Raw genomic sequence first — 17,398 nt, 5'->3', positions numbered from 1 at the left:
TTAATTACATGTTGAAATGCTACTATTTTGGATATACTGGGTTAAACAAAATATATTACTAAAATTAATTTTGCCTGTTGTGTTTTATGTTTTTATTGTGGCTACTAGAAAAATTAATATTACATATGTGGCTCAAATTATATTTCTATTGGAGTGTTCTGACACAAACATTTCCTAAGAAAGAACCAAGCAAACAGTATATTTTTTCCCACACATATTAATAGAAACTTGTATCAGGGCATAGGGAAAGCCAGAATGAAGTAAGCATTGGTTTAACAGACAAAAAGAAGAATACAAAATTCCACTAACACAGTGTTAGGGCTTTATTTAGGAAAGAGGACGTGGGGGGTATATGCAAGATAAATTGGAAATCTTCCCAAAATTAAACAAATCTTTAGAAACCTCAGAGGCTTTGAATAGGATTATCTCACACAGGAGTCAAATAAGGATGATACCATGGTATACTACACAGAATTGAGTCAGGAGAATTTGTTTCTAGTCCCTATCACTTACTACTAGGTAAACTATAGGACAATCACTTGGCCCTTCTCCTTAAAGTACTGATGAACTGACAATTCAACCAGATAGGAAATAAGGCTCTTATGCGGAATTTAACCTGAAATCAAACCACACCACGATAAACATCAACCCTACTCATGTGATTTCTGCTATCAATCACATCAACTTTTCACACCACAAATACTGGAGCCTTTTACTATGACAAATAACATTTTTTAAAAGAAAGAGGAAGAGGCATCTTTTTCTTCTACTTCTTCCTCTTACCTCTACTTCTTCTAAACTAACTCCTGAAGACAAGAGAATACAGGAGACCCATCAAAATAAAGTTAGCTCTACTCCTAAAACAATAACAAAAAATCCCAACTCATGCTAAAAACAAAATAATGTATATAACCTACTTTTAGCAACTATACCATGTATCATCCCCGTTTTGCAGATATGGCAACAAAGGTACCTCCAAGAATTACCTCTCCAAGGGACAGTAAGTCACAGAAAGTAAACTAGCACTTAAATTTCCTTTCTTCTAGAATATTGAACTTTTTGACCATTTCAATTTTTATAAAAATAGAATACTTACAGATAAAGTATGAAGAAGTTGCCCTGTGATAGAATTCCATACTTTCAAAAGGAAATTGTTCACTGCAGTAACAACTGTGGTGTCATAGCGATCCCAGGCCACCATAGTCACCTTAAGTTTAGTGACCTTGTCTTCTCCAGATGGCAAATTATTCCTAAACAAAATAATTTGCAGTATTCATACACTGTAACCTTTTAACAAAGGTACATCTGAAGTAGCAAATTATGACAAAGATCTCTCCAGAAGCATGTAAATTTTTAGATAAAAAAATTCTAAACTATACTTTTAAGTACTCACAAAATAAAATAATAAAAACTAACTACTTGGGTACCCTTAAATTTATTTTAGGGAGAAAAGCAGACAAAATGGCAAAAATTTTGCAGTTACCCAAGAACAAGAAAAAAAGGGAAACTAGAAAAAAATCTACAAATATTTTGAAAAATAAAACACAAGGTCATGTTGGCTACCAGAAAATATGAAGAAAACACATAATGGACACTTTGTTCCCTTAAATATTAAAATTTTTTAAACTAATAGATCTTGTAAGAGAGCAGTAAGAAATTTAGTAATTTCTGACTTAACTGAGTATTACATTATCAGTAGCTGATATAGAACTGACTATAAAATCAGTTCTACATTGTTATTAATGGGAAGGTAATTATTTCAGGGTCATACCCTAAAGAAACTGTAGTGTCCCAAAGAGGAAATTATATATCTTCCAATCAACAGTGAAGACGATGAAATAGAATGCTGATTAAGTAGACTCACAGTCTTGAGCAGTAAAACTTCTAATATGAAACATTACAAAGGCATTCTCAATAAATTAGAGAAATAATTAAACATATGATGACGTTTAATAGGGACAACCCTCAAAGTAGAAAGTAGTATAGATAGATATAAAAACATGATCTATGGAAAACCAAGGCAGAGAATGACGCTATGGGTATTAGTAGAGCACAGAGATCTTTGGGTCACAAGTGAACCAGAATTTTGAACAAATCAGCAATGTTCCTATCATCCAGTCTGTCAATCAACAGTAAAAGGCAATTTACTTAGAGACTAAATACAGATGCAAACATCACATCTACCAATTAATTCCAAACAATTTGCTAATCTAAAAGGATATTTTATTTTCATTATTAAGTACAATTTAATAAAGTAAAAGATACTATACCATATGAGAACCACTGAAATATCTAACATCCAATCTTACCCAGTCATTTTGGTAGCCATATCTAGTACTATACTCTTCCATTCTTGTTGCTGATATTGCCAAATTCTCGCTGTTCCATCTCTACTTCCACTAACAAATCTTAAACTGCAAAGAAACAGTTAAAATATCCTTATTATTTTCCTCCAAAATGAAAATCACTTTTTTTCTAATTATAAAAGTAGTATGTTCATCCTCATACACTACTGGGGGGAATTAAAAATGGCACACTTTAAAAAACAGTTTGGGAATCCCTCAACATGATACAGAGTTACCATATGACTCAGCAATTCTACTCTCAGATATATACCCAAGAGGAAAAAACAAAAACTGGTACACCAATATTCATGGCATTATTCCTAAGTCAAAAAGTGGTAATAATCCAAATATCCATCAGCCAATAAATGGATAAACAAATTGTGGTATACCCACACAATCAAATATTATTCACAATAAAAAGAAATGAAATAATGATACATGCTGCGACATGGATGAATCATGTAAACATTATGATAAGTGAAAGAAGTCAGTCACAAAAGACCACATATTATATGATTCCTTTTATATGAAATGTCCAGAATAGGTAGATCTATAAAGACAAAAAATGGATTAACTATTGCCCAAAGCTGAGGGTGGAAGCATAAAAAGATTGAGGATTGAGAGCTAAAGGGTATTGGATTTCTTTTGGGGGTGATGAAATGTTCTAAAATTGACTGTGGTAAATGTTATACAACCCTATGAACATACTAAAAAACAGTGAATTATATGTTATGTGGATTATATCTCAATAAAACTGTTACAAAAAAATACATTCATTCACCCATAATTCTATCACTCTTCACACTTCAGTCTCTATTCTTGCAGACTTTGTCAAAGACATACATACATAGTTATATATTTCGACCTATAGGAAATAGAATTATACAACATATAATGTTTTATACTATTTTTCCCTAACTTAAGTGTATTTTGTAGATACATTTATATGCTTACAAATATAAAACTACCCATTACTTTTAATAAGTGTTCAACTATATGGATGTATCAAAATTTAATCAACCCCCTACTGATGAATATTCATACCATTTCCAGTCTTCATCATTATAAACAATGTAGTGATGAATATCTCTCTATGCACATCTTTGTACAACCTTATACATATCTTTGGTGAGTCAAGGGAGGCACATTTTTAAAGCTGTATTTGACACATACTGACAAATTACTTCCCTGAAAAATATTGTTCTTTTTAACAATTTACAATCTCAACAAAAGTTGTGGTAGAGTGCCCATTTTCCCTATAACTTGACAATATTGGATGTTATCATTCTTCTTTATCTTGTCATTATGAAAGAAAAATATTGTTTGTATTATTCTAAATTGCATTTCTTTGATTATTAGTAAAATTGGGCATCTTTCGATGTGTTTATTGGCCACATAACTAATTAAGATAAAATAATGCTTCTCCTTTGAGGAAAAAAACAAGGAATTAAAAAATTCAGATTCTTCTAGCATGAAAGAAATACAGTTGTACAAACTTTTAAGTGTATAACTCAGTATAGTGCAATAAACCAACCTTAAAAATTATTTGCAGGTTTTTTGATTCTTAATATAAATGTCATTCTTTATGGACCATGATTATTTACTCTTGCATTTAAAAAGATGAACAAATTCATCATAGTAATCACCCACTGTCCGAAAAATATTTTAAAATAAAACATGGTCAACCACATAAAGTCCTTACAGACATATGTGGATATAAATTTATGTTAATTGGTTAAATTTTTAAATCTATTTTAGGTCAATTTGCAGGCCAGGGTAGAAGATTACTACCTTTTTGAGATCAGATATTTAAGAGGGTGTATAAATACCTATATGTAATTTCTGAGTTTACAGATAGGAAATATGTATCACGAGTAAAACAAACAATAAGTGATACAGATGTTCACTGGAAGACAAGATAGCTAAAATTTGTAGTAGTCAGGAAAGGTGTCAGGCAGGGCATAAACTTCAAAAGGAAGATAGGACTTAGAAAAGAAGAGATACAGGAAGGAGAGGGAAAATAGACTGAAGGAGAACGGAAGGGATAGAAAGGATATAGGAAGGAAAGAGGAGTGAAGAGGAGGTGGGGGATGATATTTCTGGGTAAGAATGGTATAAGGTAAAGTATAAATAAAGGAATATATGAGAGAATATATATGGGATGTAACAGGAACAACGACTAAATCAATTAGGCTAAATCTAAGGGTTTATATATATGGGGAATAGTAGATGAGAAGAAAATGTAGGTCTAAGTCAAGTTGTAGAGATTTCTGAATGCCAGACTAAGATATTTTTCTATAGACAAAGAGAAAACACTAAAGATATCCAAACAGAGTAATGTTGATCTGACAGAGATGAACAGGATATATTTAGAATGGAGAAGAAAACTGAAGGTAATGGGTCAAATAATGGAATCCTTGACTAAGGTGAGTGATAACAGAAATGGAAAAAGCAAAATAAACAAAAAAGAAATCATTCAGAAAGGAAGAACTGATAGACTATGGCTACTACTTGGATAGGAGTTTAGAAGAGATGGGGTAAGGACGTCATCAAACATAGATAAGGGCTTTCAGATCTAAGTGACTAGACAGAAATAAAGTATCTAGAGTAGAGGTAGCTACGTCTGAGGGAAGAGAGGTAAAATATGTCAAATATCTGTTTACACAGATAAGTACTACATAGTTACCTGTCTCCATTGTTACAGAACTGAACAGCAACAACTTTGTCCTAAGACATAAAACAACAGATTTTTGGTTAGAATTAATTTATTTGTGAAATTAATAAAGTACTCTTCTCCTCATATTCACATGTAAAAGCATCATGGAGCAGATTTTTAATGCTATAATTTTCTTTTAAAAGACCTAGAATTTTCTTAAAAAAATTAATGAAGGCTGAAACAACTTATTGAGGAAGAATACTTTATCAGCAGTAATTTGAGACAAACCAGACATAAGCAAACCTGTTTCTAAACCACAATCTCAAGAGACAGATAGTTCTGAATAGGTATTTGTTTATTATGTCCCTCATAACAAGGCAGCACATTAATCTGAAATGCCACCTTAAAATAACTGATTTAAAAGTAGTTGAATTAAATGTCCCCACTTAACTTTTTTAAAGTTAATTTTTTAAATTTCAGAAAACAAATCAATCATTTCCTATTTTTTACATGGTTTATTTAATTATTTTACAATGGATTCATCTGACAGTCTTTGGGTACTACAATTTAGATACTGCTATTTGAATATTCCTTTATAAAGATTAAATCATACTTTGACAAATATGTGTATTGTAGTGATGAGAAGATTAAAGCGTAAGCCAAAATGTGTGCTTTAGTTCTCTTTATTCCTTGATAATAAAGCTAAAACATACCCTCAAACGTTGTACACATTTTCACAAATCAGTCAATTATTGAACTGCATTCGAACTTAAATTTTTAATAAAAAGCTCAGATACCAGATGTCTTTGTATTTAACTATTTTTCATTTTTAAAAATCGTTAAACTGTTTTTATATCCATGATTCACACTGTTACATAATTTCACTGTAGTATTTATCTGACAGATTCTGGATTCTCACTGCCACTTGCAATAATTAGTTTTAGATTTTCTGAAAGGACATCTTATTTTCAATTACTAACAAGTCGCTGTTGATTTCAAGCGAGAATATGTAAGTTTTCTGACATTTTTCTTTGCTGGGCACCTGTAAAAAAAACCTCTGCTAATCAATTTTTCTTCATATTTCCCCCCCTCAATTCTTTCTCATTCATTTATTGCCTCCTTCTCTCTCAGCTCTCAATAGACTTGACTGCACTTATGTACACACCCTGCTTGGGTGGTAATTGTAAAGATGCCTTTTTGCATGCTCTAGCACAAATGGATTTCTCCCACTGGACAGTCTCAGATTGAGATCTTCATTATATTTCTAAGTTCTTCCTTTCAAAATTTACATACTATTCCAGGATTTTACTATCTAGGAGCAAGTAACATCAAGGTGAGAGCTCAGTTTGGTTAAGTAACTCTTCACAAGGAGACTGTCCAGTTATGTTTATATGAGAGGACAAAAAGCAGGAGGCTGTTTCCAAAAGAACAAGGAGAAGGTTTCTAACAGGGGTCTTTTTTACTACAAATTTCAGGAACATGATTGATTCTGCAACTCAAAAAATATCTTTTTATTAAGGTCATCTTTCAGGGAAACTGTGTGTGTTTTATTGATGCGCACTAACAGTATTCCAAATGAGGTGTCAACAGTAGTAAGAACAGTAACATTAAGACTTGTAAAGCTGACTGCTTTCAAATGCTAACTATATAGCTTTGACAATGAATCACGTGACATGTACAGTGAGCTGAAACAGAAATATTTCCATTTTCCACAATAAATAATTATCTGGAAAAGAAGGTAAGGAAAGAAAGAGGAGGAAGAGATGAAAAGTGCACAAGGATATGAATAAACAATAGTGGCTCCAAGCTTCCTAAAAAAGCCAAAAGGGAGTGAAGATAACTTGAGAGGAAAAGTGCCAGTCACCAATGACTGTCACTCCAAGCATAAAGCTGTTACCTGTATGGAAGGCTGTTATTGATAACAAAGTGAGATTAGATTTCAGGAGTCTTTGATGGCATTCTGGAAACACTCATACTAAGATCAACAAGCTAAATTGAATAAAAAGAACTTTTTTCCTAAGGCATACTTAATATGTCTTTTAATAAGTGTGTAGATTTTAAAGTAACAAACAGCTTATATAATTAATAAAATACAGCAGGATGAAAGAGGATTTTCATAAACTATTACTGTGATATATATATTTTTCTTTTTCCATATAGTCAAATAGAACACGTCTTTAATATAAACATACTAAATCTAAAATTTCACACTGATCTTCATTACTAAAGAGACATCTTACCATATGGGTTTTAGCACCAATCTATATTAAATTAGGGTACAGATCAGCAAAGAAGAAATAAAACTGATTTTCCAGGGGTGTTAAAAAAGAAAGCAATATATTTAAATTTCTCATTTTGCTCTTACCGTATGTGACTCTAATTCAGCAATTTTTTCAGGGATCTCAGAACCCAAATAATAGATTCTAATCACATGGTCAGTGCTACCTGTTGTAATGAACATACCACCTGGAGGATTAAAAAACAAACAAACTTTGTACCAAGGAACTTTGACAACCCTCTGATTGCTTCCTTAGTTATATGCTACCTTATATTAACAAAAAGGCAAGAAACACAACATTACCTTCTAATCATTAAAGACATACTAACATTTCAGAGATAAATAAGTAAAATTCAAGAAAAACAAGAGAAATATTTAAAGGACAACTATACCATTCACCTAATAAAAACTCACCAACTATACACTAAATATAGGCCTTTGGATCATAAACATTAAGGTCATGGCTTGAGGAATCTCACTTCTTTCTATTTTATGTAAAAATACAATGTTCCAAAATTATTTATAAAATATATACATACATATATATATATAACCTATATCTACAATTCTTTTTATAGTAGCTATAGTGGTTAAGTGTAAAAACTCAACCACTTCTGGGATGATGAAAATATTCTAGAGATAGATGGTGGTAATATATGCAGAACAATGTGAATATGCTTACTGCCACAGAACTGTACATTAAAAATGGTTATTAAAAAGGTAAATATTATGTTATACTCTACTATAATTTAAAAAAGACAAGGTTAACTACTGCACGATTCTTAGCACTAGAAAAGCACTGTTTACACATTGTAAAACTGTCTTCTATACGGAGCCACAGTAAATGTTTTCTGAAAAGTCAGGGCAGGATTTTAATGATGGGGGGGCGCTATACATTTTACCAAATAAATGCTGTATTATATAAAAACATATTAATTGTAAATAAGGAAAAAAACTCAACAGCTATTACATGTTAATTAGAGTCCACAAAGGTCCATCTATCATAACATATGGTTCACATTTTTGGTATGCTTCCATTAACACTGAAAGATATGCATTTTTTTCCTCCACAAAACTGCAAAGATATACCTTTCACAACTGGATCACTTAATATTTTGAGTACTCAAAACATTCAATTTTTACACATACCAGAACTGAAAGATGAACAAGATATCTGAACTCCAGGTCTGGATCTCTCGGTAAATTTCACTGGGCGATCTCTAAGAGAAAAGAAAGATGTTTTTATTTTTCCTCATGTTCATTAAATATGCAAGAATTTTAGCACATGGCTGGATGTTGACTGAATTACCATCAATATTACAGAAACCACAAAATTGAACTGGTCAATAAGTACTATTCCCATCATTCAGATTAAAAATGCATTTAACCTTGCAAATATAATTTATGATATCAGTATTACTATTATAGCTTTACAAATTACCATGTTACTTGCTACTACCATTAAGAGAAGTTCGAAGTCCTCTTATCTGAGTAAGAATTGAAACAAATACTCCTTACCAAAATTTTGTGTATAAATTAGACTTTAGCACTGGTTTCAGAAAAACTTTATTTTAAAATGTCTAACATCAAAGTAGGTATGGATGTATATATACATCAGCACACATACATTTATATACTTAAATACATAGACTATTAAAAATCTCTCGAGGGAATAAAGAAAAGTGAATATGCTTGATTTTTCATGGAATTTCTAACCCAATTCTAAACTTACCTAAACTTCATTGTTTTTACATGCCATTGCCAGAAACAGATTGTTCCATCAGCACCAGTGGAAGTGAGGTATCTGGTTGTGCCTTTAGTTGATGGACAAAACTAAAAACAAAAAAAAATTCTAATTCAAATAGAAAGCTTTCATGTTGAAACTTATTTTAAACATAGCATGTTCTAAAATTATAATCACTTTAACAAATATACTTTAAATAAATTCACTTAAGAATTTCAGTTTCAAGAAATTAGTTATATAAATTTCTTAATGAATACCTTAGAAAAATTTAAAATATCAAACTGCAAAAAAAAAGTCAGTCATTGAATTTAAGATAAAATATTTTAGTCCTAAAAGACAATTATTTTAAAATTATTCAACATCATCTTTTAAGATTATTATTTCACTACTTTGAAGGAAGATAAAATTCACAAAGTCATTACTAGTTAAACCATTACAAATCTGCTAAACATATGTTTATACAGCAACAATGATGGAATTTTTATAGCTCATATGAATAGGGCATTAGAACTAAATCTAAAACCAATGATTAGGATGTTAAAAACCAAGTATTTGAGTTTTAATATTACTTCAAACTTCAATGAAGTATGATGGCAATTTTGTCTTTTTTAAATTTAAATAATTTTCATGAATAATGTAAAATAGGTCATCTCTGTTTGCATCATTGTAGAAAAAACAGATTAATAAATATACTTAAGTTGCCAATTTAGGGGACGACTACTATCCTAGATGGGCCGTGGATGGCCTTTATCACGTAGGATTCTTAGGCTCGGACTCTCAGTATTTTACATGTCCTCAGAAGAGACTCGCACAGAAAAGAAGAGCCACTGGGCTCCTGATGCCTGGGACACAGGAAAAAGTTGAAAAGCAAGCTAGGGTCTCTAGCATGCCTGTGAGTTTTAAAAATCCCAAAAGAGATAATAAACACCTTCCACTGAGATGAAGATTAAGGATCAAGATGCATAGGGTTTTGATAAATTTTGAACTCAAATCAAAAGAAAGTGATCATTATAGATACTAGAAGTCACTTATTTAGTTTTCTTGATTGGAAGCACAGAGCTTCTAAAGACTGCAGTGTTTAAGTTAAACAAAAATTATCAATTAATATTATCCATTATTAGTGGATGCATAGTAAAGAAACCAGCGCTCAGGTAGCATGCTTATATTTTCATTTCTGAGATACAGAAGCTTGCATTAGAAAGCTTAATACATAAACTATAGCAGGAGTCTGCAAATTATGGCCCACATGCCAAATCTAGGCTGCTGCCTAGAAACAAAATTTCTGTAAATAAAGTTTTATTGGGACACAGTCAGTGTACACTGTCTATGGTTGCTTTTGCACCGCAACAGCAGAGTTAAGTAGCTGCGACGGAGACCACATGGCCTGGAAAGCCTAAAATATTTACTATCTTGCCCATAAATATGCTGATCTCTGACCTATAGGAATGAGACAATTAAGTATGAAATAATATAATTTTATATTTATTTCATTTTATTAAGTTTGTGTAAATGTCACTTTCTCAGGGAGCCCTTCTCTGTCCACCTTATCACTCTAAAATTGTAAATTGTTCCCCTCACCAGCACTCTGTATCTCTCTTTAGTTTCATTTTGTCATAATGATCACTATTCAGTATGCATTCTGTATACTATATATAAAATACATACATATTTTATTAAGTTTAAAGAAACTTTTATTATCCCCATTATATTTAAACTGCTTCATCAATCACAAAGGGGGATCTGGCCTATTAATATACCTTAATTGGATTGTCTTTAAATGAGAAATCATGTTAGAGATTATAAAAAACAAAAACACTATATATATGTACATTCCTGAATACAAATTAATACATAGGTATTGAAGAAAATTTAGGAAATATAGAAAAAAACAATCAAAACTACTTATAATCTCACCACCCAGAGGCAATTATTGTTAACATCATGCCATTTTAACTCAATTTTGTTACAAAAAGAAAAACAAAGAACCCGGAAGGATAATACACCACGCTGTTAAGACAGACAGTTAATTAGCAAAAAATAAATAAAGAATACAGAATGCACACTAAATGATAATCATTATGACAAAAATGAAACTAAAGAGAGATACAGAGAGCTGGTGAGGGGAACAATTTACAATTTTAGAGTGATAAGGTGTTCAGAGAAGGGCTCCCTGAGAGAGTGACATTGGCACAAAGTGGTTAGAAAGTAAGGGAACGAGCCATGTGAATATCCAAGGGAGATCATTCCAAAGACATGCAACTGCAAGAGCAAGGGCAAGAATGTAGCTAGAGTGGTCTAAAAAGGTAGAGTGGATAGCAGCTAAAGCAGAATGAAAACAGGAAACAAGTAGTAGGAGATGAGGTCAAAGAACACAAGGGGCTGAGAATGTAAGGCCTTGAGGTCGTTGTAAAGACTTTGGCTTTAACTCTGAGTTTGGAAACTATTTAGGGTTCTGAGCACCAGTGACATGATTTAACTTCCATTTCAAAATCACCCAGGCTGCTATGCAGAGGCTACACTAGGGCAAGAGAGAGGGAAGAGAAGAAGCAGGAAGATCAGTTAGAAGTCTGTTTCAGTAATCTAGGTCACAGATGAGAGTGGTTTGAAAAAGGGTAGTAATGATGGAAGTCATGAGAATTTGTCAGATTCTGGATATATTCTGAGGTTAAAGTCAACGTGATTGCTAACAATTTAGATATGAGATAGAAGAGGAAGAAAAAAGTCAGAGACGACTACTCTGAGCAATTGGAAGGATGAAACTGCCATTTGTTTAGATGGAGAAAGCTTTGAGAGATCTGAGGAGGGAAGACAGGAGTTCAATTTTGAATATGTTGCGTTTGACATGCCTAGTAGATATTCATGTGATGATACCAAGTGGGTAGTAGAATACACAAGTACGGAGCTGAAAGATAGGATGGAAATATAAGTTTGAGTCATGAGCCTATGGATGAAATTCAAAGCCATGAGACTTGATGAGATCACCAAGGGAAATAATGTGATAGAAAAGAGGTCCATGGATCTCTAGGGTACTCCCACATATAAATGAAATGAGGTAGAAATTAGCAAATGAAACTACAAAGGAGCCAAACAGTATCATAAACATTTCTGAGTATAAACAAAAGGTCATATCTTTTTTTATGTTGTATGAGAGTATCTCCAAATTCCAGAAATAATCTGCCAGATAGGATAGTGGGAACACAAGTAACTCCAAACAAAATTCGTAAAATGATTTCAACTGATCAAAAATTTGACATGAAATTTTTCAAATCCAATAGGCACTGAACCCAACTTTTGCTAGCACCTCATAAACAGGAGATATGTTATTTAAATAACACAAAAAATTGACTGGCATACTTATTAGCAACTGAAGAACAAGGAAAAGCAAATGGGAGTGATTATCTCATCCACTAAAGTGGGCGCCTTGATCAACATGTAAAAGACAGTTTCAAAAGGGTTCCTCTGTTTTGTTCTCAACACAAAGAAACAGAACAAAAGTTCTGCTTAGTTTTATTAAGTTCTTTTGGGGGTATCCAGGACTTTCACTACCAACATCTGGTAAAAACACTATATGGGTAAGTATTTAAAAGAAGTCAACGTATTGTATGTCAAACATCAAGTTGAAACAGGAAATTACTGAAACTAAGAATAAAAATTTCCCTAAACTACACACATACACACAAAAAATCTGACTGACAAACACCCTACATTAAATATTAACACAAACTATGTCAACATTCAAGTTTAGAACCTGTTTATATCCTGACTAACAGGTATCAGTTTTGCTCCTTAAGGCATTTACAAGTCTTCTCCCTTCTTCACAAATATGAGTGAGATGCATAAGATGTCTCACACCCTATTTGAAAAACCTTTTCAATGATCTTTTTACTTATTTCTAAAGAGAACAGATTTATATGAAAAAGGAACTTTAAAAAATACCTGTCTGCAGGGTAGGAACTAAGCCCTTAAGAGATCAACATCTTTCTGTTGCTATTCTTTGTATTATCCACATAATGTTAACAAAAATCAAGAGAATTCTCATCCTTATTACCTATGTTAGAAGTGTCTTTTCATTTTTTTTTTACCTGTATGGAAGTAATAGAAGCTGAATGTCCTTGAAGGACTGCAACTGGTGCACAAGTTCGAAGACACCACACCCTTACAACCTTATCACAGCTGCCTGCGGCAATGAGAGTGTTTTCATAGTTAACAGCCATGTCAGAAATTTCAGCAGAATGCCCTCGAAGTGTAGCAAGGAGGCGTCCATCATCTGTTGCCCAAATTTTCACTAAACAGTCATCTGAACCCTAGAATAACACAAAAGGACAGAAGATTTACAATACAGCAGAAATTCGTAACCCCTCCCCAAAAAAAGACAAAAGACAAAGGGAGGATTTTATTGTTACTTCTAAGCATTTACTTTTTAGTGACTTCTCTCCATATAATATGGATCTAGCAGGAAATATAAACGATGTCAAAATGAAAGCACTGACAAAGCATTGTCCAAATTGATAATGGCATTTGTGAAGAATTCCTCAAAACTACTACCAATCCTGATAACTCAAAATATTTTTAAGTCACTTTTAAGTGATTTGGCATCAAGTATCTCTGCCATTATTTCTTTCCTTAGGCCTTACAGCCTTTTTTCTTAATTGCTTGAATATTTTTTCTACAAGTACTTAAAATTTTAACCTAAAGTCTATATGTATTTCTCAGTAAATATGAGGCTTTGTTAATAATCTCTGATGGAAACATTGTTAAACTCCCTAATGAGAATTTCAAAAAAGATTTAAAAATAGTAAAGAGCAATTCTACTCTAATGTGGTAGATAAGTTATTTAATAATTATCTGTTTATAAAAAGACGGCAATCATCATCCTCATCATGATCATCAACATGCAAATACTTAGATGATGTATTTAGAGTCATGAAAATGTCAACTGAAGAATCTATAATGAACGCCAAGGAGTTTAACTTCTCAAAATACAAACCACTTCCTTTGTTGTAGTATACAAATTTAAAAAGAAAATTACGCCCTTAACCTACACTTCTATGTTAACTTAGTACTGAAGCAATGAGAATAAGCTTTTTCTTGGAAATGGTAGTGTGCTACAATTTTGTACTAAAAAGCACGCAACATGATCTGGTTAATAAAAACCTAATTTTAAAAAATAGTACTAAAATCAAAGAAAGATATACACAATTACTGTAATCTTCATTACTAACTGTGTAGTTCAACTATTCAACCATAAGGATGATGTAATCATTAATTATGCCGAACTGGCACCAATTCCACTAAGTGACAAATGGAAAATGCATTTTAATAAATGATTGCTAAAATGGAATGAAATGAAATTGAGTAGGTAAATTTTTTTCACATAAATTAACCATCACTAGAGTATAAGGCCTTCTGAAGATTTAATTTTTTCATTAGATTTCCCAAAACATAGAGGATATTATAGTCCACCCTTTTACTTATATAGAATGAGAAAAGATTTTCAATTTCCACTAATCTTTTCTTGTATTCATGTACCTAAAAAGGATGAACTGCTTACAAAGCATAATTGAATGCCATGAAATCTAACTTCAATTGTTGTAAATCTTTAATATGCTACAGTATCATAAATTTTAAACTCACTGTAAAAATTCTTCTCCCACTTCGATCAAATGCTACACAGTAGACAGATGACAAGTGCCCCAGAATTCTCTTATGCATCTTAATGTGCTGGTAAGCAGATGAAGGGAAAATATGGCTGAAGCGACTACATCCGGTTAATTGCCTGGCAGAGGTGATACTCACTGGAAAACATAAAATAGGAGATTCACTGCTTAAAACCTAAAGCAAAATCTACTTCATGAATAAAAAATGAATATTAAGATGAGACAAAACAGGGTACACACACCACAGCAATTCTATCCCGTGAGAAGTCTAAATTCTATTAGACATTTCATGATTTTATGAACTCAAATCCACTACTGCAAAGCACTAAGAATACTATTCTTTAAATCCCACAAGTCTGATTTTCTGTTTGCCTTACTATGGTTTCTCAAGTTCATTCCCGTTTTGCCTTTCTTGGTAGACTATAGTCAGACACTGTCACTTTAAATATATAGGTAAACCTTACTAGAACATGAAGAAATTTTAAAATAAAGACTATATTTAGTTAAGTATAATACATCTTAAAAATTATATAGGGAAGTTTATGTACTCCTGTCTTACCTCCTTACACCCATCCACCCCATGTACAGCTGTCCCTAAAAATTCAAGAGTAATACAATAGATTTACACAGTGAAAAGAGAAAGGAAGCTATTATACCACATAGGTTTTCAGTAACATACAATCCTTTCTAGGCTTGTCTGTAGGTTCTCCCCTTTTTGGTTTCTGAAACTGGAGGTTCCTCCTCTGGTTACCAATGAACTTCTGAGGCTTCATCTCCTATGAGGTCATCTTAGATCCCATCTCCTTTCTTTTGTTTGTTTTGCCCTGTTCTTAATTTTCTTAAAAAGTAGCCAGAATAAATAAGTCTACAATTCTCCTACAAATATCATCTGGATTCTGCTCACTTCCCTAAAATGGAGATCTTGATCCCCATGTAAGAATTTACAAGCACTCACTTGCTCTGTGAAATTCCTTGAGCCTTCCCTTATACACTGAAAATATTTAACATCCCACACATTATATTTTAATCAAAATATAGGGTCCTTCTAAGTTCAAAGTCACCTTGAGGTAAGGGAACATTTTACCCTAGTGCATAAATAATATAGTACAAATGATAATAGCTTTATGTTGAAGCAAGGCAAAATTAAGGCAGGAACTGAGCTGTAGCTAGATTAGCACAATTAGAGCCATGCCACAATCAAAAGTACGAAACCTTTCAATGTCTCAATCTTAAGAGCAATGAAGTCTTTTTTTTTTTTTTTCCTGGCAAATGTAGATCCACTGGCCATTTTAAACTGACAAAATGACAAAAAACGAATGATGAATAGCAAAACCAATGAAACGTTGAATGCAAATCATAAGAACACATTAGAGATCTGAGTATTTATGTAATATCATAAGATGTTGAATAAATAATGGTAGAAAACCCATAAGCATCTGTACCAGGTTAGAGGATTTCTCTTTGGTAGCGTCTCCCCATTTCAACCTCTGGAAATTTCCACAACTCTAAGATGGAAAGAGCAGGCACCATAACTTTGAGACTTCAGAATCTTCCTTCTCCAAACATTTCTTACTGCTCTGAGTTCCTTGGGATGATCAACTATTATTTCTGCTCTGCTTTTTTCTATCCACACTTTGCAAATAGATAGAGGAAAAGGTATGTTACTTTAAGGCAAGGTTTCTCAACCTCGGAAATATTGGCACTTTGGGCCTGATTGTTCTTCATTGTGGGAGACTGTTAGCCTATTGTAGAGTATTTAGCAGCATCCCCAGCTTCTACCCACTAGATTCTAGTATCACTCCAGCACCACCAAGTTGTGACAAGCAACAGTATCTCCAGACATTGCCAAACTCTCCTGGGGGAGAAAACTGCTTCTGTTTGAAAACCACTGCTTGAAGTATAAAGAAAAAAAAACAGTAACATCAACAGGAAGAAAAAAATCAGACAAGCAACTTTAAGAGGAGGAACAGAGATAGAAAGAGAAAGAAGCAGTGAAAGACAGAGAGGAAAAGTAAATCGCTACCAGAAATCCAGTCATTCATCCAACAAATATCTGAGTTACTCAATGAATGATAGAACACAACTTAAGCATATAAGCAAAATATTCTTGACCCAATTAAGAGTTAGTATCTCAGGCCCAAACTTTTTTTTTTTTTGAGGAAGATTAGCCCTGAGCTAACTACTGCCAGTCCTCCTCTTATGCTGAGGAAGACTGGCCCTGAGCCAACATCGTGCCCATCCTCCTCCACTTTATATGTGGGACGCCTACCACAGCATGGTGTGCCAAGTGGTGCCATGTTCGCACCCGGGATCCGAACTGGTGAACCCGGGACCGCTGAGAAGAGGAATGTGCAAACTTAACCGCTGCACCACCGGGCTGGCCCCTCAGGCCCAAACTTTTTTTTTTTATTAAGATTATGATAGATTACAACCTGGTGAGATTTCAGTTGTACATTATTGTTAGTAATGTTGTGGGCACACCACTTCATCCTTTGTGCCCTCCCCCCACCCCCCCTTTTCCCTGGTAACCACCGATCAGTTCTCCATGTCTATATGTTAACTTCCACCTATAAGTGGGGTCATCTAGAGTTTGTCTTTCTCTGTCTGGCTTATTTCGCTTAACATAATACCCTCAAGGTCCATCCATGTTGATGCGAATGGAACAATTTGGTTCTTTTTTATGGCTGAGTAGTATTTCATTGTGTATATATACCATAT

General features: G+C 33.1%; 1 protein-coding gene across 1 annotated transcript in view; it reads right to left on the bottom strand.

Annotated features, from left to right (window-relative positions):
• Positions 1-17,398, bottom strand: part of BRWD3 (bromodomain and WD repeat domain containing 3) — a 116,196-nt gene that overhangs the window by 51,322 nt on the left and 47,476 nt on the right. Inside the window, exons 7-14 of the mRNA XM_046673240.1 lie at positions 14,658-14,818; positions 13,106-13,327; positions 9,012-9,112; positions 8,429-8,499; positions 7,367-7,467; positions 5,032-5,072; positions 2,310-2,414; positions 1,097-1,250 (exon numbers count right to left, since the gene is read on the bottom strand). Coding sequence (XP_046529196.1) covers positions 1,097-1,250; positions 2,310-2,414; positions 5,032-5,072; positions 7,367-7,467; positions 8,429-8,499; positions 9,012-9,112; positions 13,106-13,327; positions 14,658-14,818 — 956 coding nt within the window. The remainder of the gene's footprint in view (positions 1-1,096; positions 1,251-2,309; positions 2,415-5,031; positions 5,073-7,366; positions 7,468-8,428; positions 8,500-9,011; positions 9,113-13,105; positions 13,328-14,657; positions 14,819-17,398) is intronic.

This window comes from Equus quagga, chromosome 10 (assembly GCF_021613505.1).
Source record: "Equus quagga isolate Etosha38 chromosome 10, UCLA_HA_Equagga_1.0, whole genome shotgun sequence".
Classification (NCBI taxonomy): domain Eukaryota; kingdom Metazoa; phylum Chordata; class Mammalia; order Perissodactyla; family Equidae; genus Equus; species Equus quagga.
The sequence above is the reverse complement of the archived record's forward strand: the minus strand, read 5'-3'. Positions and strand labels throughout refer to the sequence as shown.